General features: G+C 38.8%; 1 protein-coding gene across 1 annotated transcript in view; it reads left to right on the forward strand.

Moving 5' to 3' along the window:
- Positions 1–23,464, forward strand: part of ano3 (anoctamin 3) — a 344,977-nt gene that overhangs the window by 168,436 nt on the left and 153,077 nt on the right. The window contains exons 2-8 of the mRNA XM_069905103.1: positions 76–264; positions 8,012–8,139; positions 10,679–10,837; positions 13,185–13,285; positions 13,817–13,861; positions 22,405–22,536; positions 22,936–23,042. Coding sequence (XP_069761204.1) covers positions 76–264; positions 8,012–8,139; positions 10,679–10,837; positions 13,185–13,285; positions 13,817–13,861; positions 22,405–22,536; positions 22,936–23,042 — 861 coding nt within the window. The remainder of the gene's footprint in view (positions 1–75; positions 265–8,011; positions 8,140–10,678; positions 10,838–13,184; positions 13,286–13,816; positions 13,862–22,404; positions 22,537–22,935; positions 23,043–23,464) is intronic.

Raw genomic sequence — 23,464 nt, forward strand, 5'->3', positions numbered from 1 at the left:
TATGGCCACACTGGAGCATCCTGCATTTTTCAGGATACTTTTTATTTTTCATATTTCTCCTTGTTTTATTTTTAGGAATGAACACTAGTATTAGCGGGGTGATCACAGAACAACCATTGAAACCATCCAGAAGAAGTTTGCCTTGTCTGACTCAAAGTCAAACGCTTCCCAACAACCTGAGCAAGTATTCGCTGCAGCCAGCATCCAATCGGAAGGAGACAATAAGTGCAGGACCATGTGCCACAGATCTTTCTTTACAAGAAGGTCAGTAATCCATAAAATATTTTGAACTATTAATAATGAATGACACTTTCCTGTTGAAATTTCTATTTTATACTATTCAGTGTATTCAAATAACATTTTTCTGAACGGTAATAGGCATTACTTTATCTTATAGCCAATTCAATTAAAGATAAAGTTGCATTTCTTAAATGCTTGCATTGTCCTTATGAGAATACAGTCACTTCACGATTGTCAACTGTTAGGGTTGATCCATTGCAGACATTTATTGTTTTTGAATAAAAGGCTCATGTCCTCTGATTCAACAGCATAAAAATTGATACTGACTCCAATGCTGACCTCTCTTCTGGAAGATGCATCTGGGACTTATTACAAAGGGCCCTGACTGATCAAGTTCCTTTGCTGTGAATAGCCATCTGCAGACCCCAGCACCTCTGCATCTAATTAAACCACAGGAATACTAGCAAGAAATAATTAAAAGTACTAAAATAAGTATTTTTAAAAAAAATCCTCACCTTGTCTCCATCCCAAGTGTCGTTATTCTGGAGAATGAGGTTCTGATCTTACCCCAGATTTGACGAGAGTAAGACTGGGTAGGATGGATTCCCAAGTGTAATACTGAAGAGTCCCAGCTTGGCTAGGTTAGAGCATTCGAATGCATTGACAGAGCAGTGACAGATGTGTTGGCATTTTTTTACTCAGCTTGTTGTAGACTTAAACCAGGTCAATATAAATCTAGAACTCAATTATCTGGGAGTTTCTGAACATTGATACTTTTCATTGGAATATTTGCCCCTATCTATCACAATTTGAGCTGATATTGTGTATTTTGTGTCAGGGTGTAGATGGTAGAAAAGATGGGAGTTTGGAACAGTAGTAGTCAATGTTAAAACAACTGCAAGGTTGATACATTCTGTTAACCAAGGTTATCAAGAAATGACAAGCAAACAGTCTCCTCCTTACTGACAATCAACACAAGCGCACCTCATGGATGTGTGCCTACCCCACTACTCTACTCACTCTATATCCATGACTATCCAATCCCAATGCTATCAACAAATTTGCCAACAACACCAGAATGGCAGAAGGTAATGAGAAAGTGTACAGGAGGCAGATAGATCAACTAGTTGAGTGGTGTCACACCTTCCATTCAACATTGGCAAATCCAAGGAGATGTTTGTGGATTTCAGGAGGAAGTCAGAAAGAATGTGATCCAGTCCTCATCGAGGGCTCAGTAGTGAAGAGGGTCAAGAATTTCTAATTCCTGGGTGTCAAAATTTCCGCAGATAGGTCTTGAAACCTCTAATGAAGAAGGCTCGCCAGCGGCTGTGCTTTGTGAGGAGTTTGAGAAGATTCGGTACGTCTCCAAAGACCCTTGAAAACTTCTACAGGAGTACTGTGGTGTGCATTCTGGCTGGCTGCATCACTGCCTGGTATGGAGGTGCCAATGCTCAGGACAAGAAAAACTCCAGAGGTTTGCAAGAGGGGGTGTCTTAAGAAAGCAGGCTCTATCCTCAAGGAGCCCTCTTCACTCTGGTAGCATCAGGGAAAAGAGACAGGAGCCTGAAGATGAGTCCTCAGTGGCACAAGGACAGCTTCTTTCCCACTGCCATCAGATTTGTGAATGAACAATGAACCACAGACACTGCCTTTTTCTTGCACTATTTTTATTTATTTTGTAAGGTGCTTTGTCTCACTGTTTGCAGTCTGCTGCTGCAAAGCTATGAATTTCATGATTCAAATCAGGTTCATCCAGGATCACATTCCATGGCAGAACAGGTTAAAAGGACGAAAGCCTCTTCTGTTCTTTTAAAATTATTTTTGAGTTTTATCAGAAAAAAAAACAAACCGAAAAGGCAGTAAATCAATTGCAGTGATACCTTTGCAGATTTACAAATAATAACACGTGGTACAGTGACAATGCTACTTAATTCTATATCCATTAAATGGTAATACATACAAGATTTTGTAACAGGAAAGTAAGAAAAAAGTGAAAAGGAAAAAAAAAATTCAAACCCATAGCAATCTGTTAAAATTCATATTGTAAGTCATTTTAAATCTGAACAAACGGCCTCAGAGGATCCAAACAAGAACGCCCAGTGACATTCATCATTGCACCTAATTAGTGAAATGATGGAAGTGAGCTATAAATGGGCCCCAAGTCTTATCAAAAAAAATCTTGATTTCGTGACATTATGCCAAATTTTCTCCAGATTTAAAAAAGGACATAATATCTAATAGCTATTCATTATGTGTAGGTGGGAACTCATCTTTCCATTTTAACTGAATTGGCTTTCTTGCTAATAGAATGGAGAATGCTGTAACCTGTCATTGATTAGAACAGTGGTTCCCAACCTTTTACTTTCCGCTCACATACCACTTTAAGTATTTCCCAAGAAAAAGTTTGAAAACCACTGTTTTAATCATTCCAAATTGAATTGTTATGTGCACAGTTTCATAACTCCAAAGGAAATGGGCTAATGACAATTTTTCTCAAGCAAAATATTTCAGTAGTAATTGGGTCTAGAGCAGTGATTCTCAACCTTCTCTTTCTACTCACATACCACCTTAAGCAATCCCTTACTAATCACAGAACATTATAGCATAGGGAATACTTAAAGTGGTATGTGAGTGGAAAGTAAAAGGTTGGGAATCACTGGATTAGAAGATAAAAATAATATTTATATCTTGAGAAAAACCAAATAGTGCAATGATCTGTCATGTATCTAAGATGATCTTACTGAATGGCGGAGCAGAATGGATGGTCTACTCCTCCTTCAATTTCGTTTGTTTCTTAAATGTTGGTTCAGTATTTTTGCCAATTGGGGCAAGTCCAAAATGTATGTAACACAGAGACATCAAATATTTTATAAGTGAACAAATTATAAGTGAACAAATATCAGAATAAATGTGAGCAATTTGACTTTGGAGAAATGTACACGATATAGCAAAGGTATCACTGCACTTTGACGAATCATAAATTGGACCAAAATTGAAGTCCATTCTTCTTCTGAGAAAGAAATATTCAGATCATTCCACTTAAAGAAATTGCTTTCATATTCAATCGTTTATAATATAAAGTAGATATCATCCCTTTATGAGTTAATTGTCGATAAAATTCGGGTCAGGAAGAATAGGAAATGCTAAAAGAAAGCAAACAAAATGTCGAATTTGATAGTATTTGAAATAATGTCTATTTGTTAGGTTAAATATCATCTCCAATGGTTAAAGAGATGTAAAATGTTGTTGAATAAAAAGATCTTTAAAGCTATTAATACCTAAAAAATTCCATTCTTAAAGACTGGCATCTAAAATAGGTTGTTGAAATAAATGATTAGATAACAATAAATCCCATAATTCCAAAAAAAATTCTGAATTAATTCCAGATCGTCAATCTTTGTGTAATTACAGGTATTAAGTTCTTTGTCAATTTTTGAATAGAGATAGGTAAAGATGACCCCAGGTATTTCTGAGAGATTTCAATCCATCTCAATCTAACTAGGATATTCATCTGTCTTTTTCCATTGCAAAAAAAAGTGACATTTTTAAGTTTATAGCCCAGTAGTAAAAATGGAAATGAGGTAGGGCTAATCCTTTATTATATCTAGTGTTCTGAAGATACCTTTTATTCAATCCAGGTTTCTTATTTTGCCATGTAGAAGACATAATAATTGATTCAAAATTGTCAAAAAAGGACAATTAAATATTGGCAGCAATTGAAAGAGATATAAAAATTTTGGTAGAGTATTCATTTTAACTGAATTAATATGACCAATTATAGTCAAAGGGAGTGGTGACCATCCTGTAAGAATTGGTTTGGTTAATGAAAAGTGCAAAGTTTTCTTTAAAATGATTTTTAAAAAATTCTTAGTTTTGATAATGCCTAAATATTTAAATTGTGCATTAACTATTTGAATGGATATTTAGAATTAAATTCGAGTGCTCCTTTCCATGGTAGTAATTTGGTTTTATGAAAGATTGATCTCCTAACCAGATAATCTGCTAAAATGAGAAAGTAAGCCTCTTCTGTTCTTGTATTCCTTTGATGTTGAAAATTCATCCAATGACACGATTATGTACCAAATGACAAAGGTCTATTTGGTTCTTCTGATACTTGTTCTTACAAATAATCTGTCTGAACAAATCTCTTGAATTAAGAAACGTCAAGATTGAAGACACCATCATCCTTGCTCAAGCTTCCTATTTGCTACCTTTTTTTTATTTGCAAGTTTTATTCTTTTGGAATTTTGCAAAAAGAAAAAAAATATTTATTTTGTCAAGCATGTCAAAACCCTGGGCATCAAACCTATAGAGGTTTTTTAAATTTTCTTTTTTTATTAATGTTCGTCAAAAATAAGCTAATATGGTTTCTTTAGTGCAGTGGTTCTCAACCTTTCTCTTTCCACTCACATGCCACTTTAATTAATCCCTATGCCATCGGTGCTCTGTGATTAGTAAGGGATTGCTTAAGGTGGTATGAGGGTGGAAAGAAAAAGTTTGAAAACCACCCATATACCACCTTAAGCAAACCCTTACTAATCACAGAGCACAATAGCATAGGGATTACTTAAAGTGGTATGTGAGTGGGAAGAGAAAGGTTGAGAACCACTCCTTTACTGAGCAGTCATTAACTTCGCTGGCTTTATACCTGCACTGGGTGATTGATATCTATCATTGTTGTAATATCAATTTTGACTTGATCATGATGTATATTTATTACATCAATAGGCAGCAAACCTGGGTCTAGTGCTATGATATTTTTCTTTTCTTTGGCTTGGCTTCGCGGACGAAGATTTATGGAGGGGGTAAAAAGTCCACGTCAGCTGCAGGCTCGTTTGTGGCTGACCAGTCCGATGCGGGACAGGCAGACACGATTGCAGCGGTTGCAAGGGAAAATTGGTTGGTTGGGGTTGGGTGTTGGGTTTTTCCTCCTTTGCCTTTTGTCAGTGAGGTGGGCTCTGCGGTCTTCTTCAAAGGAGGCTGCTGCCCGCCAAACTGTGAGGCGCCAAGATGCACGGTTTGAGGCGTTATCAGCCCACTGGCGGTGGTCAATGTGGCAGGCACCAAGAGATTTCTTTAGGCAGTCCTTGTACCTTTTCTTTGGTGCACCTCTGTCACGGTGGCCAGTGGAGAGCTCGCCATATAATACGATCTTGGGAAGGCGATGGTCCTCCATTCTGGAGACGTGACCCATCCAGCGCAGCTGGATCTTCAGCAGCGTGGACTCGATGCTGTCGACCTCTGCCATCTCGAGTACCTCGACGTTAGGGGTGTGAGCGCTCCAATGGATGTTGAGGATGGAGCGGAGACAACGCTGGTGGAAGCGTTCTAGGAGCCGTAGGTGGTGCCGGTAGAGGACCCATGATTCGGAGCCATATGATATAGTGCAGACATAAACAGTACCTTCTATTCTTACGTGAAGCGTCCACCATTCCTGGAGGTGTACAAGCCTCCACTCTTTTCTCGACACTTCAAACTGAGCATGAGTCCTTTGAGTCAGGTTTTCATGTAAATCCCCCAAATCTTGTAGCACTGCCTCCTGCTTGTGACTCCTGGGGTATGAAACCTCCCTAATTAAGGAATTGATCAATGCCTCGCTCAAATTGTCAGCTCTGGATTTTAAATGAACTGTTGAGAACAGCCTTTAGTGCTTTTTATTCATTGTAAAGACGGTGCATGTTAAGAATGTTAAAGATAACATTGTTTCTCAGTTTTCCAATGAAACTATTATTTCTTGCTTTGGAACTGATTAGGATAGGATAACACTGAGGTGTTACCGGTAGAGCATTGGCTGATAGGCAGGATGCAAAGGGTGGGAATAAAGGGATCCTATTCTGGTTGGTTGCCTGTTAATAGTGGTGTTCTGCAAGGGTCGATGTTGGGGCTGCTTCTTTTTACAATGTATATTGATGATTTAGATTGTAGATTAAATGGTTTTGTGACAAAGTTTGCAGAGTGCACTAAGATAGATAGTGGAGTACAGAGTGTAGAAGAAATCAAAAGTTTACAGAGAGACTTGGAAAGCTTAGGAGAATGGGCGAAAAAATGGCATAATGATATAATGTTGAGAAATGTATGGTTGTATATTTTGGTCAAGGAAATAGACAGTCGGATTATTATTTGGATGGGGAGAAAATTCAAACCTCAGAAGTACAAAGGGACTTGGGGGTCATCGTGCAGGATAACCTGAAAGATGATCGCCAGGTTGGATCGGTGGTAAAGAAGCCAAATGCTATGTTGCCATTCTTTTCAAAGGGGGTTGTGTATCAGAATAAAGAGATGCTGTTAAGACTGGTGAGACCTCATTTGGAGAACTCTGTGCATTTTTGGGCCCCATATATTATAAAGGATATAGCAAGGTTGGAGAGGGTACAGAGGAAGTTTACCAGAATGATACCAGGAATGAGAAGGCTAATGTATGAGGAACGCTTAGCAGCTCTTGGACTCTATTCATTAGAATGTAGAAGAACAAGAGGGGATCTCATAGAAACATTTTGAATAATGAATGGATTGGACAGAGTGGATGTAAATAAGATGTTTCTCCTGTTGGGCGACAAGACAAGATGGCACCATCTTAGAATTAAAAAGTACCAATTTACAACAGAAATGAGGAGAAATTTCTTTAGCTAGAGGGTAGTGGAATTCATTGCCACATGCAGCTGTAGAGGCAGGATCATTGGGGAAATTCAAGGAATATAGGGACAAAGCCGGAACTTGGTGAAATGGTAAAAAGCTGATTAAATACTTGGGGCAGTGTCAAAGCAACTAATGTATAGAAATAGATTAATAGCTGGTGCAGTTCAAGATTGGATAATGCAAGGTATTATGTGTTAAAATGAAAACTGAAGACAATAAAGTTATTACAAGTAGTGAAGAAACCAGTGAGAAAAGGCCTTCAATACTTTCAGGATTATTAATGATTGCATTAAATGTCAAATAATTCTGCAATAATCCAGTGCAAGTAAATTTCAAGCTAATGTTATGCATCTCTCTGGATGGAGTACATCATGAGTGGTGTTTTGGAATGACCTTCAAGGCCAGTGACTCCCTCAGTGTCACTTCTGTTTCATATAAGAATGTACCCAAGCTATGGGTTTTTTTTCATGAAAGATGCAGATTAAGAGGATGGACTGTGTTGACAATGGGTAATTGGGCAAGGGGGCTAATTTTTGTTGTTTAATTGGTCAGGAATAAACTGTATACAGCACAATACCAGCATGGTTCTTTCCATTCTCAGCAGTGCGCTATAAAGCTGAATTTATTTTTGGCAGTCCTATTATTTGTTCTGATAGCGCACTTGCATAACAAAAATATTTGTGCCCTCAAAGGCTAATGATAATTAATTTAATCAAACATTCAGGATAATCAACAGCACTGTGGATCTCATTTAAAAAAAAGTATTAAAAGAATAGAGTGGCTCAGTTGGCATAGCGGTCAGCACAACCCTATTACATCACCAACAACTTGGGTTCAAATCCGGCGCTGTTTGTAAGGAGTTATACATTCTCCCTGCATCTGTGTGAGTTTCCTCTAAGCGTTCAGGTTTCTTCACACCCTCCAAAACATCCGTGGTTTGTAAGTTAATTGGTGTATGTGGGTGGCATGGGCTCATGGGCCGGAAGGGCCTGTAACCCTAAAGTTATTTTATTAACATAGATATAATGCAAGAGGCATTTGTGTAGCTGATTTTCTGCTTCTGAACTTGTGTGTGAAATAGTGCTCATTTTTTAAAAACACATCAAGAGTTATGACTATTTCTGTTCTTTTCCAGATGAAGATAAGGAGTGGAGTGTAATAGAATCTGAACGAAGAACATACGATTCCCAGACTGACCATATTTTCCTCCTCCTGACCCCATCAAATCAAGAGTTCTTAGAAGTTCCAAGTGAAGAACAAACGGTATTATTTTCAGCAAAGCGCTTCATGTCACATACCTTTGAGAATGTTGTAGATGTTCCAAATGCCATGACACGCCTCAGTTGTCTGCTGATCCTGTCATGTACTTAAAAAGAAAAGAACGTCAAGGTAGATTTGCAATATTACTCGAGGTGTAGATTGTCTGCCCTTTATTGAACCCCTCTAATTTTCATTTCATTTTCTTGTTCCCTGCTGCATCTTCTTATGCAGTCCTTGAAATGCTTTTCTTCCTTAGTGAATTTCTACTGCTTTGATCATCTACATTGTTTTTTACTATGTCCCCTTCAAAGACGAGAAAAGTTGAAAGAGATTTTGATTAAACTAAAAGCTGGATGCTTCTTGAATTACACGAAAACTCTGAGGTAACTACCCAACCTGCAATACACATAAACTCGATAAGGAAAGTAATTTTCCTTTAAAGCAAAGAAAAAAAAATGATCAATGTTCAAGAGTTTTGGAAAAATAGGGTTTAAAAATGCAAAATATAATTGGCAATATGCTGACTGCTGCTCAGCTCCAGCCCCATGGCTGTACGACATGGCTGGAGTGAGACTGACCAATTGCAGGACTGGTGGTTTCCTCTATATCAGAGAGTCCGGGCACAGACTGGGAGGTCACTTTGTTGAGCACCTCGGCTCCCAATAGCTTGAAATGAGTGGCCACCCATTTCATTTGTCCATCCCATTCCCTTGCTGGCATGTCTGTCCATGGATCTCGTGCACTGTCAGACTGAGACCACCTGCAAATGGGAGGAGCAACACCTCATCTTCCATCTGGGAACACGCCAAACAGCCAGCATTAACATCTCCTGGTTTCTGTTAACCCACCCCCTTCTTCCCCATCACCTTTTCCTCAGCTCTGTTTTCTATCACGCTCTCTCTCTTTCCTTTTCCCTCTGTTTCTTTGCACACAGCCAAAATCAATTCTCATCTCTTCTCTCATCATATCCAGTTGACACCTTTTTTTTTGATCTGTACATCTCTCCCTGCCAGTATTCAGTCTTTATTCAGATGCCTTCCTGATTTTTACTTGAACCTTGAAGAAGGGCTCAGACCCAAAATGTCGGTAACATATCTTTACCTCCTACAGATGCTGTGACACCGGCTGAGTTTCTCCAGCATTTCGGTGTGTTTTTATGACAATCACAGCGTCTGCAGACTTTTGTTTCTTTAATGCCAATTGCTGCGTGTCTACTTGGACTAGTCTCCATTCCCCGTTTATAAATATGCTGCTGAAGCCAATGTGGGTTCTCAGCACTATGGTAAAAGGCCATCTCAATCGAAGAGACTTGTATGGAGACGTGAAGCAGCCAACCGAGTTTTGAAATAAAAATCACATACTTGAGCAGAAGCAGGATGTAAGCAAAAACATACACAGTGTGAATAAAGTTGCTGATAAATGTATGATGTATTGTCTAAGCTTAGACAAATTTACACTGATTTGGGAGCCAGTGTAAATGGTTGAATAAACAACTGACTAGCATATGGTGCGAGTCCATTAGGGAAAAGCATGAGGAAGGTGTTGTTCTTTCCTCAACGTTGCACTGAGATATTTCTTTAACGTGTTTAACAAATTCTTATTCTAAAGTTACAATTGAATCTGCTTTCACCATCCTTTCATCCTTGCATTCAAGCTTATAAACAGCTTGGTGCTCGTTAAATAAATTCAACCCAAAAGAGCAGAAGACACAGGAGCAGAAATTCAGCCCGTCATGTCTACCCTGTCATTCAATTTTGAGTGTTCCACTTTCCCGCTCAAACCCACTACCCCGGCCTTCTCCCTACTACCTTTGATGCACTGGCTAAACAAAAACCTGTCCATCCTGTCTTAAATGCTCCCAATGACCTGGCCTCCCCAACCACCTGTGGCAAAAGATTCCACAGATTTATCGCCCTCTGGCTAAAGAAATTCTTGCATGTTTCTTTTCAAAGTGGACCCTCTTCAATTCTAAAGTTGTGTCCTAGACCTTGTTCCCCTAAATCCAATGAACACAGACCAAGAGCTGTTAAACACTCCTCATTTATTAACCCTTTCATTCCCAGAATTTTCCTAGTGAACCTGCTTTGGACGGTCTCCAAAGTCAGCGCATCCTTTCTTAAATGAGGAGCCCAAAACTGCTCATAATTGTCCAAGGGAGGTCTCACCAGCACCTTGCAGACCTCAGCCTTACATCCCTGCTCTTGTATTCTATTCCTCTTGAAATAAATGCCAGCCTTGCATTTGCCACCTTCACCACCATCTCAACCCGCTTACTGGAATAAAATAAGTGGGGTAAAAGTTTTTTTTTAATTTTGTTTCTTTAATTTTGATAGTCCATAAAGTAAAGAAGGCAAAATCGTAATTGCTTTTGCAAAAAGAAAACAACACTGACAATTAACAACATTTAGCTCAATACAAGCTCATGAAAAATCTATGACTATGGCAAATGGATTATAAGTACCCACGACCTTACTGTTTGCATTCACTCACATCGATTCTTGCAGTTTTATTTGACGTTACATCTCTTGTATCCTTTGTCTAGCATAACGAGCACTCAGTATCGGAAAATAGTCTGTTCTTCACAGATGGAAAGAAAAGGATTGATTATATTTTGGTCTACAAAAAATCAGACATACATGTAGAGAAAAGAAGAACCTTTGAGAAGAATCTCCGTGCAGAAGGACTGCAACTTGAAAGAGAGGTCAGAACCAACCAGATTGGATCGTTATTTTTTCCCTCGCCATTTTCAACTCATAAATGTGTTTGATGTTTTCTTTTCTTTTTAAGTAGCTCATTGGATAGATCATGTAGTTGAAGCACTAAGTATCCAAGTAGGCCCCATAGCCTTTCTGAAAAGATCTATTTCTAAGTTACAGACACATGATATCATTCAGTTACTTGGGAAATTTGCCACAAGGAGAAGGCTTGTGTAGTAGAACTGGCTGTGTAGTAGCATCATCCCTTTGTGCAAGAGTTAGGTAACATCAGGGATTAGTTACTCCAGGGTTTTTTTTGCGCAGCCTTAGAACATTGTTAATAAAACCTGTTGCGCGACATCAGTTATCGGAACTGCTGTTTCCCCTGACCTACTTGAAAGGGCTTATTGTTAAGATTTGCACAGGGATAAATGGTTCTTCCCATGTGTGAATTGGATGGTGGTAAGTTTGATAAAATATGGACAGTGGTTTAAGAACTTTGATGAATTTTATGAATTATTGTAGTGAAGGATTGTCTTTTGTTGAAGGCAGATTCAATAGGCAGCAGCTTTAATGCTCCCACAAACCTAAGCAGCATTTCCCTGATTTAAAAAAAACCTTATGAGGAGTACCAGTGTGCACATGACAATGTGAATTGCATGGCTGGAAGTGATTTCTCCATTACAAGTACCCTTCCAATATGGTCCATGAGCTGAGTGCGGGGAATACTTTCTTTACAAGATCTGTTAAATCAATTGTAGATAGCCTTTAATCAACTCACATTCACCACTTTACCCTGCCTCTACAAATTATCCATGCCAATTAGTGATACAGCCTAGAGACTAAAACTAGACTAAACTCAATCCTGATGAAGGGTTCTGACCAGTAACATCGACAATTCTTTTTCTCACTGTGATGTTGCTCAACCCAACTCAGTTCCTCCAGCAGATATTTTTGGGCTCCAGATTCCAGCATGTTTGGTCCCTTGTGTCTTCAGAATTACTCAGTGAAGCTTGGCTTCTGGACGTTTATGCCTTTTTATTAATTTTAATTGATTTCTATAATTTTGGGGGCATGCTGATTTCTGTAAACTTGCACTGCTGTGGTTTAGATGTTCTATTTTTGTAAAATAGTTTTACCCTCCCATACAGATCTTGGAAAGTACCAGTTTAATAATAATTAACTGGGCAGTTTTTGGATTAAGTTCTGTTTGTGCAAATGGTGAATATACTGTCAAACTCTTCACCATGTTCACAACTCTCACTCAGAAAGATCAGAAGCACTGGCTGTAATGCACCTCTGACCATGTCCATATACAAGTTGCATGCAGAACATAAGGGAGGAGGAGGTCACTTGACTCCTTTCATGGGATTGTGGATGATCTGATCCAGGCTAAAAACTCATTTTCAGTGCCAGGTCCCCGTGGCCCTCAATCCCTGATCTTTCTTAATCTTCTTGAATCACTGGCATTAACAGCGAGTAGAGTTGCAAGCTCCAGAGTCGTAGATTGCATTGTTCTCCGCTCTGTGATGAAGAGATTGAGATTGAAGTAAAGGCCATTTTCTGAACATACATGGTAGACTGTGACCAATGTAGAAAATATTAATTTTCAGTGCCTAAATCCACCTTTATTCCCAGTGGTTTACTATCCTAATCATATTTTATCCTCTCAGACAGTCTCCTCTAACCCTGGTACTCCTATCCACCTAGGAATGTGGAGGAAAATACTATAAAGTCTTTAGGGTGAGAGCTGGATGCTTGCATATCCCGGAGCACAATCTGCAGTATTCTCTCAAGAGAGCCCAACGCCTCACTGTTAACGGCGGCATGTAGCCTGCTCAGGCTTTCTTGAGGGGGGTCTGCTCATTCCTGCTGCTGAGTGGGGGGGGGTGTGGAGGGGGACAGTGAGGAGCATGACGGCTGACAGCAACAAATGATGAGCTCGACTGGACAGAATGCTGCTGCACACCTCGTAGCCTTTAGCTTCTTGGATTGGACTGTCCAGAATTCAAGGAACTGGCAAAAAAAAAAGTCATGGAAAATAAATGGGTAAAAAATGTAAACGTTTAAAATTGGCGGGCCTCGCTGTTAGTTCTCCATTCACGCCACACGCAGTCTCAGGCAGCTGAAAAATTTCCTTATACTGCATCTACTTTTCCCTGTCAATGCCGGATACCATATTTTGATGTCCTTTAGGTAAAGCAAAAATTATTATTTATTAAGCTTTTTGCCAATGATCTTCAATTCCTCTCACCCCTAGTAATAAACTTGTCTTGAATTAACATAGATATTGATGTGAAACTGTTTTGAAAACAACTTACTTCCTATTTCTTTGTTTCTCTGTAACCGCAGCCATCCATCACAAATAGTGACATCGTATTTGTGAAACTTCACGCACCATGGGAAACAATATGTAAATATGCAGAAAGAATGAACATCCGCATGCCCTTTAGGTATCGTACATGCCTTGCTCTGTTCACTTCAAGTATTATGACTTTGTTAAATTACAAAGCATATCGCACGATGGATTTCAATAATTCTTTTTTAGTAGCTTATTGTTAAAGACCACATTAGGATTGTTAGAGCATTTATAATAGAAGCATTTAAAATGTATGAAACTGAGAATTGTTTTCTCTCCATTGAATAATACATTTCTTGACAGTCATCGAGCTGTCAACTATCTTAACTTTAAAGTTGAATAATATCTTTAATTTTGACAGATTGTGAGAATTGCTGTAGGAATAATCCAGTGTAACAAGTCAGTACTAGCATTTGATTCATGCTATTCTCAAACAACAACAATCGTCCTTTACTTTAACCCTATGAAGCTTCTGCTTGAGGAGACGTATCGTATAAAGTGCATTGTGCCTGATTTTAATTGCAATGTTTCCATTGCTGCACAATGGCATCTTGACATTTGAATTACTCCGTGTTACTTGGTCTTATCTTCCTTGTGTTTAGTGTTTGTTTTCCTATCCATCCAGGAAAAAATGTTATTATGCCAATAGGAGGAGCAAAATGATGAGCAGGTTGGTAGGTGCTCTGCAGTATTTGCTCATGCTATGTTCCATCCTGTGCAGATTGTAAAATCACAGGCCGAACACTATAGATGTTGCTGCTGTCCAATATAGTATAAAAATTTAGAAACCAAAGTTGGTGAGGAAATTGAATTTACCAATTGACTTATTGACATTTGTAGGTTAAACCTATTGCCACAAGATCATTGAAGCAGAAGTAGTTATGTTTCGTTATGGAATTCTTGATTTCCATAATTGCTGCTGTTCACCTCGTACATTTTCATTGCAGGTGCGGCGTGGTTGGCGAAGTGGTTAGTGCCACGCCTTTATAGCACCGGCGATCAGGACCAGGGCTCGAATACCGCTCTGACTGTCGGGAGTTTGTGAGTTCTCCCGCTGTCTGCGTGGGGTTCCCCCCCCCCCTCCCCAGGAGCTCCGGTTTCCTCCCACTGTTCGAAATGTACTGGGGATGCAGGTTAATTGGGTGCAAATTGGGTGACACGGGCTCGTGGACCCAAATTGCCCGTAAAAGTGCTAAATTTCCAAATTTAAAACTATTAAAAAAAATCAAATGTACTTGGTGTACTAAATATTGTGGATGGTTTTCAAATCCTCCACTCCTGGCACCAGGGAGTTAAGAGCAGCAAAGAAAAATGATTCCTTGCTTGGTCAAGATTACATACTTGCAGCTTTTGTTGATAGATCATTGCCTCAAACTGATCAAAAGTGCTTTTCTCAACTTACAACCAGGATCATGAGCCCTTCTTTTGTTTGAAAATGAAAACGTCAGAAGAGACAGAGTATGGCAACTAAGTTTTTCAATTTAAATTTTAGGAACTCTTTATCAAGCAAGTGACAGTTTTGAAGGGCTTGCCTTCTGTGAATAAATTGGAAGCTTCCCTTTTGTTCATTCCTTTTAGTCTATAAATTTCAGACGGTCAATCTGCTCTTGATTAATGCAAAGGTGAACAACCTATGACCACAAATATATTTGGACTTTTCAGATCATTTGTTACATCTAGTAATTTTCTCTAAGCAATAGATCTAAAGTATTCCCATCATTGTACTTTGGAGAACTTGTGATTTGCACAAAGGTAACTATTCCCAATTAAAGTTGCATGAGTTAGCATTTATTTTTCACACAAAAAATTGAATCGTGTGTAGCGGCAGCTCAACGGAGTCGAGAAGGACGAGACCAGTGATTGGTGGGCTTGTTTGCACTCCATTTGTTTATTGAAACTTCCCACGCTGCACCTTGTAAGGCGACAGGTAAGTCCTGCCCTCACGCCGGAAACGTCATCATGACGTTGCCCCACGTGCATGAGGACCCGACCCGGCCAGCGTAAAAGACGACCCGACGGCGCCATCTTGATGCGGCTGCTCCGCTGCCATGACTGTAATACTCGGAGCCAGTTCGCCTGCCGTCGGTGAAGTGCACCCGCCCCCACCCCCCCCCCAAAACATGCATATGTTTATTGCAGAGAAGTGAAAGCTGGAAGTTTCTTTTGCAAGAAAATGACATTGGCTCAGTAGATCCTGCATAATAGGACATGTAAATACTTTCCAGCAAAATTGTTTTCAGGTGGATGCATTATCTTGAGTAATTTATAGGAGAAAATTAGTTATACTCTCAGTTTCTTGTTTGACAGTTCATTGATTTTTTTTCTCTCTCTGTGTCCTTACAAACTTGGAAGGAGTTTGTGCGGCCCATTGAGTTAAAGTAGGGCTTAAAACAATCCTATCGATCTCCTTCTACTATGTATTTTCCTGTTATCTGCTCTCTGTCTCATGCCCATCAAAACTCCCAGTTACAGTGGAAAGTAGCCTATCAGCACACCATTTGAGATGTAGGACGGAACAGAGGAACCCAGGAGAATATACCAATGCAGCATAGCCAATACTTGAATCTAGAGTAAAACCGGTTCACTGGAACCAGCATGACCTACTGCCATCTTAATTCATTGGCACTTTCCTAAATTGTTGTATTTTAATAATGTTCTTATGAAAATCTTAGGCATTTTACCATGTTAAAAGCATTACATAGATACAATTTTTCCTTAAATTATTCAGTAATAAGAACATTAGAACATAAAAAAGAAGTGTGGGAAATGTCTGGCCTATCAAGCCTGTTGCTCCCTTTAATAAGATCATGACAGATCTGGCCATGGATTCAGCTCCATTTACCAGCCTTTTTCCTCCCATAACCCTTAATTCTCCTAATGAGGCAGTCTTTACTGCTTCCTTGGTGTCGAACGCCACAGATTCACTACTCTCTGGGGAAAAGCAGTTCCTCCTCATCTCTGCCCCAAATTTATTGACTTCCCTGATGGTAAAGGTTAGTTGTTATTTTCCTCTATGGTATTGATTTGAGCTGATCGTTACATTTATTCCTGAAATTGTAATGTTTTGGCCTGTATTTGTTGGAATTTAGGAGATTGAGAGGTGATCTCATTGAAACATTTTGAAGGCTAAAAGGCATTGACAGAGTATATGTAAAGTCAATTTTTTCCATGGTAGTTGAGGCTAGGAAAAGAGGGCACAACTTCAGGATTGAGAGGTGACCACTTAGAATGGAAATGCTTCAGCCAGAAGGTAGTACATCTGTGGAATTTATTGCCACAGGTGGTTGTGGAGGCGAGGTCATTGGGTGTATTTAAGACAAAGATTGATAGGTTCTTGATTTGCCAGACCATCAAAGGTTATGGCGAGAAAGATGGACATTGAAGATGAGAGGAAAAATAGACTAGCTTATGATTAAATGGCAAGGCAGACTCAATGGGCTGAGTAGCCTATTTCTACTTATGGTCCGTGGTCTTATGGTTTTGTTAGGTAGTTCTGGAAGAAAATCCACTTCTCACAATGGGAGTCATCATTCAGATTTATTTTGCTATATTTTTCTTAATCTGCCCCAACTCTGTCAATCCTCAACAGTTCTTTTTTAAAAGTAATCCAATGATCCCAGAAAATATTTTCAGTATTTTTCTCAAGACAACGGAAAAGAAGGGCAAAGTTATGTAAAAGTATGTTACTTTTTTTTCCCTCCCTAAAGTAAAGCAATTTGTTTGCCTGGAAAACTTGCAGTGTTTTATTAAGAGTGTAGGTGTAATGTTTACCACTGCGTAGATCACCTGCTCCAGCAGACATGGGAATGAACTTAATTAGTGATATAATAACTGGAATCATTTTGAAAATGATTAAAATGCACTGAGATTAATATTTGCAACTTGAGCCAAAGATGTTTAAATTTTTTAATTAAAAAGCTAATTATAGAGGAACTACAGCCAACAGACCATTCAACTGTTTTTTGTTCATTACATAATCCTCCACTACTGTTCATACAGAGTTTCCTATACATTAGATTAAAATTTAACAAATTTACTTCAGTACCTGTGCAGGTTAACAGTTGCATAAAATGAAGCAAATTGGAAAGATGCACATTAAATGGACAACAGTAGCTGTCAGATAATTTTTAAAGTGATTTTACAATTCTCCAAATTAATGCATGAACATTTTTCATATGCAGTGTTTCCCAAACGTATTTCCAGCTGTATAAATGTTTTTTTTTTAAAAACACCAATATAAATATTCTGTCTCATACTAGAAAGTCAACTTTCTGATTTTGCGTCTTGTTAAATTTTGTTACCAATGTCAAGGCATTGTGTTCAATTCTGGGTCCTCTATTCAAATGGATGTACAAGGCAGGAGATAATCTTTTCTGCCATATTCTTGAAAGGATCAATCTCATTCTGAATTGATCTGGTTTCAGATGCCAGATGATACTGAGCTCCACACAACTCACTGTATCATTCCCAAAATGACAACAAGTGCAAGGGCATGAAAATCACTGAAGATGCTGAAAACAAAATGTAGCACCGATAGAAAGAGACGTTTCAGGTTGACGACTCTTCATCAGAACCAGGAAAGTGAAACACTAAGTTAATTTTAAGTTGCAGAGGGAAGGATAGTTGGAACAAAGCTGAAATATCTGATGGGGCGAGGCTAGGGTTTGCTGTGGAGAAATAATCTGCAAAAAGCTGACTGGTTGATAGATTAATAAAGTTAGAAAGGTCGAAAACAAAGGGAGTTGCGGAAGTAGGTTATCGCTTTTGCAGAGATACTGAAAGGAGAACTTTTCTTTTGTAAATCCGAAAACCAGGTGGATTCACATGGCATATCACCATGGCAACCCTTACACGTGCCTGCACTCTGCAAACCTTCTTCCCCCCTCAGTTCTGATAAAATGACTTTGCTCTGATACATTAACTTTGTTTCTCTTTCCACAGATGCTGTCAGATGATTTATGTTTACAGCATTTTCTGTTTTGCTTCCAGATTTCCAGCATCTTCAATTTTTTTTAATCCAGTAAAACAAATCACATATACAATCAAATTCTACCTTTGTTTCTCATTAAAATAATCTATCCATTGAAATAAAAATCCCATTTTTAATTGTAAGGTGATATTTTGCTTTATGCAGATCACACACCCTTCAGTCCCTGTGTTTGATGCTGTGCAAGTCATGCTCAGTCTTTGCTGCTTACATATGATAACTATCCCTCCATCTTTTAATATTCATGTATCTATCTGAAAGCCTCTTAAATTATGCTGTTGTATCTGCTTCCACCACTACTCCTTGCAAGCCCTTTCCAAGCTCCTACTAATCACTGCGAGAACAATTTGCTGCTCAGATCTCCCTTAAACCCCTTCCCTCTCCTCTTAAATTCATGCTGTCTAGTATGTGATGGTTTTACCATGGGTAAAGGAATCTGATTGTGTATCTGATCAGTGCCGCTCATAATTGGATAGGTCACTCCTCAGCCTCCTACGTTCTAGATTTTCTTTCTACTCATACTACTTTAACTAATCACTATGCCACAGCTGCTCTGTGATTAGTACTTAAATTGGGGGGAAAAGAAGTTGAGAACCACTGCTCTAGACCTAATTATTACCAAAATATTTTGCTTGAGAAGAATTGTCATTGGTCCATTTCCTTTGGAGTTATGAAACCGTGCATACAATGAGTATGATCAAAACAGTAGATTTCAAACTTTTTCTTTCCACTCAGATACCACCTTAAGTAATCCCTTACTAATCACAGAGCACCTAGGGATTACTTAAAATGGTATGTGAATGGAAAGAAAAAGTTTGAAAACCTCTGTTCTAGAGAAAACAACATCAGTTTGTCCATCCTCTCCAGATAACTCATTGTGGTAAACCTCTTCTATACCTTTTCAAATCTCCACTTTGTTTCTGTTATGGGGTGACCTGAATTGCACGCAGTTCTCCAAGTATAGCCGAATGAAAGGTTAATTAAGCCGCAACACAACTTCCTGACTTTTGACCTTGGTGTCCCATCATATCGTTTCTTTAATACTCTCTCTCTCTCCATGTGTGGCCATTTTCAAGGAGCCATGGACCTCACCCCCCAGATCCCCCTGCCCATCAATGATTTTAAGTCCCATTCACTTCCTCTGTATATTTGACCTCCCAAGATGCAGCGCCACACACTTGTCCTGTCACTGAATGCTTTAATGTGACAGCCAATTCAATTTGAACCAAATCGATTCTCCACTGAAGAACCCATTGTTCTTGAAATGTCATTGCTTAAAATTTCCTTCTGTGTTAAACAACTAGAAACCCACATTTAAGTAATGATTTTAATCTAACAACCCAAACTGCTAAAATTGCAGTTCCAATGTGTTTGTGTCAAACACTACTTCAACGGTTAGGATTCTGGCAGTGTAGGGACTGTTTATTCCAGGTAATGTTGTCTGACTAAAATGTAAAAGTTGTGACCTGGTGTTATCTTGGGACACAGAAGCCCATCTGCACTGTACCACTATCAGTATCGGTCCCAGGAGGGTTTGCCCTTTATCTCCCTCAGGTCAGGAGGAATTCCAAGGGATTTGAGAGGGTGCTGAGAGCATGTGGTTCTCAACTTCTTTTCCCCCCAATTTAAGTACTAATCACAGAGCAGCTGTGGCATAGTGATTTGAAAGGGTTCCCAAAAGACATCAAGCACTGAAAGCCTCCTGATCACAGTGGAGGTTTGAACCTGAAGCTTGGGCTGAACAGGAATCTGAGAGGTTGCAGAAGCACTGGAGGCTAATCCACAGGCACTCGATGTCTCTGAAGGGACTCTCTTGTGCTTCTATTTCTCTTATTGTTAGGGGCATTGAACCAGCCTCTGGCTCAGCAAAGAAACCAGAGCCTCATTTGGCTTCAATTTTGCTTTCCCTTTTCTTCAGTTCCTGCCGGGTCCCCCTCCTTGTTCTGATGGCTCTGAAGTAGGTATGGGTTTCCCCAATCCCGAGAGATAAAATAACATTGATCTAATTGGGCAACTGCATTCCCATCTTCCCATCTACTCGATATTCTCCCATTCCCCACCATTAACCCAGCAAGCAACTTCTTCCTGGTTTTCCTGGCTGTGGTGGCTTCCTATTGATTCCTTGCACCTGTGTGGTCTTTTGTTAAACTGCTTTCACAGATTTTTTAAATTAATATTTTAAAATCGGTGGACGGTGACAATAAACCTTGCATTTACAGGCCATCATTAATTGGTTGTGCCATATGGGTTATCGTAAATGAATCTCTGGTTTCTCAGCCCATCTTCCTGTTGTCACTCAAAACAAATACTGGCCTGGAACTTGCGAAGTGTGATTGTCTGCTGGTACTCACTTCAAAGTCCACATGAGTCACTGTTGGCAACCCCATGTCCATCAAGATGAAGTTGCTGTTGAGCACATTAATGCCCCACGGGTAGGCTCTGTGCAATGCTGTCCATGAAATCCACCCATGTGGGAAGGTTAGAACAAAACCTGAACCAAACAGATGACAAAGCTACAGGCACCCCAAATTTGCTATTGGCCAATGCCGTAATGCAACTTGAAGAATTTAACAATTTGTTTTTAAAAAGCGAGAAAAATATTTCAAAAAATATCTTGAATGATTAAACACACTGCAGCAAACACAAATCAGTGGCAATTATGTTCGTCTTGCCTCTCTGATTACAGCTGTTAAATCTCTTCAAGTCGATATTCATGGATACTGCAGCAGGTGCATCTATTGAGACAAGAAGGGTGGTTGGGGAATCACTGAGACAGCAGGTCCCAGCCAGCAAGTATAGAATTTGTAGGTTCACCTGCAGGTGAAGCTCCTGGTGGCTCCACTGAGAAATCCAGCACTCAGTTTACCAACATATCTCTGAAAATATTGGCCCCCTCTTTTCATTTTCAAATTGTTGGAAAATAATTTTCCAAGTACTTCCAAAGTAAACCTGCTGCATTGATTCACTTACTTATAAATACCAAGAATAAATTTGGTGTTAAATGATGAATCCACTCTGCCTCCTGGGAAAGAGAGCTTGCAGTGCTTTGTTGCATTATTCAGCAAAGCTTCTGAGTGAGAAATTCAAGGGTAGCAATTGCACATTTTAGGAAGAACACAAAACATGTTTTTACCTCCTGCCTTGTAAACGGTCTTGAAGCAACGTCATTCAACCCACTTTGGAGAGAGCACAGAGTTTGGGAAACACTGCCCCAGTTGCATGAGTTGCTTGGTTTGCATGCTTTTGTGTTATTAACGAATTGTCAATTGAAGGAATGTATCATAGGGTGGAAACAGATGTTCTCGAATGCACAACTCGGAACCCAGGAACATTTAATATGATTCTAAAAGCTTTGGTAATAATTTGTTCAAACAATTGCTGTTGTAGCTGGAAGAGCAACTAATAGTAAAATATCCACCCATGTGACCAGTTAATGATTATTCTGAAATGTAACTTCATGTATGAGGAGAGTTGATTATCACAACTAAGTACCCCAATACCCCAAAGAAGTAAGATCAGTCTTTGAGAATTTTAAATATTATCCCTAAATTTATTACCTTGCTTTAAATTTACTAAATGGACCAGATGTTTTCATCCATTTCAGGTAATGACTTGTCCTGATACATTTTATCTGTCTCTAATCCAAACAAATTCACTCCACAATTAGCTGCATTGGTTTTGCAACAATAACAGGACAAAGCTCAACTACGGTGTCTTTTTGCATCACGTCTCATTTTAAAGTAACAAGTTTTTAAAAAAACTTAAGGGGGAATGGCTTGTCATTAGTCTCAAATTGGTCCTGTGATAATTTTACTGTATCTTTATATAATTACCAATATTGTTTCTAGTTTTTAAAAAAAATTGTAGGCGCATAACAAGTAATTATTTCATGCAGGCATCAAAAGTGCAAAGAAACTTCCGGATCATTAATCTTTAATTGAATTGATACCAATTGTAGGAGTAAAAAGCATCTGATGCAGTAGCAAGATTTCAAACTATAGTTAATTAACTCCACTGTAAATATCTTGATTATTGGAATAGCTAACATTAGTTCTGTTGTAATTTAGTTAACTTTGGCTTGCAATATTTTATATTTAAAAATGAAATGGCATTCACACTTTTGTGCCAGTTCTGAGCAATTGTTTTGGTCATTCTTAAGTTTAAATTATTGTTCTTGGATTGTTTAAGTACACTTCCACTTAAATAGTGTGACACTTTTGTATCAGTGTTCAGAAGAACATGCGACACATGAAAAACTGGTTGCCAAGAAACCCAATGCAACTTGATAAAGAAGCTCTACCAGATCTTGAAGAGACCGAGAGCTACACTGCACCGTTTAGTAGAGCACGAATGCACCAGTGAGTATAACACTCAGGGAACTTGAAAATGTATCTATGTCAGTCATTTTAACAGTCTAAAATCACATTAATGTTACGCATACCAAAGAACCAAACTCATTCTGTACATGAGAAGTTATGGCAACATCGTCTCAAAATCCCCATATCTCCTTGGAAGTTTGATACCAGTTGGTTTTACAATGCATATTACATACAGCCATTATTGAACTTTGTGGTCGATATCAAAAGTTAATTTCAAAATGCCACCATGGGCCATTTAGTGATACTGACCAAGAACACATCTCTAGATAATCTCTGCTCATGATTCAAATTAATGACCCTTAATTCTATGTGGTTTCTATTGGCGTGCAAAGCTTAAATGTTAAATTTCACAACTTGTTTTTTTTTTCCTCTTTTTAGCTTTACCATAACCAACAAAGATACATTTTTCAGTAATTCTACAAGAAGTAGAATAGTGCATCATGTGCTACAAAGGACAAAATATGAAGATGGAAAATCTAAAATGGGTAATGTTTTAATGATTAAATCTGATTTGCAGAATGCATTTTTTTCATTAAAAAAAAAGCCTGTAGTTCACAAAAAAATCATCACAAATTATTTTCCATTCACAAGATCACATGACAGAAGAACAGAAGGTGGCTACTAGGCCCATCGAGTCTGTTCTGTAAATCTACACTAAGTTACTCTACACTAGTTCCAATTTCCGGCCTTTTCCCCATATCCCTTGATGCCCTCACTAATGAGATGTTTGTCTATTTCTTGATTAAATACTTTTCCATGTTCTTGTACTTCATTCACTGGATCTTTACCACCAGATGCCCCTCAGTTAGACAGTCACTCTATCCACATAAAAATGCAACGGAAGGTTAAGAAAGCAGGTACTGCTTTGATAGTTGACTATCTCTGTCTAGACGAGCAGATAAGGGAA

This window comes from Narcine bancroftii, chromosome 1 (genome assembly GCF_036971445.1).
Source record: "Narcine bancroftii isolate sNarBan1 chromosome 1, sNarBan1.hap1, whole genome shotgun sequence".
Taxonomy (NCBI): Eukaryota; Metazoa; Chordata; class Chondrichthyes; order Torpediniformes; family Narcinidae; genus Narcine; species Narcine bancroftii.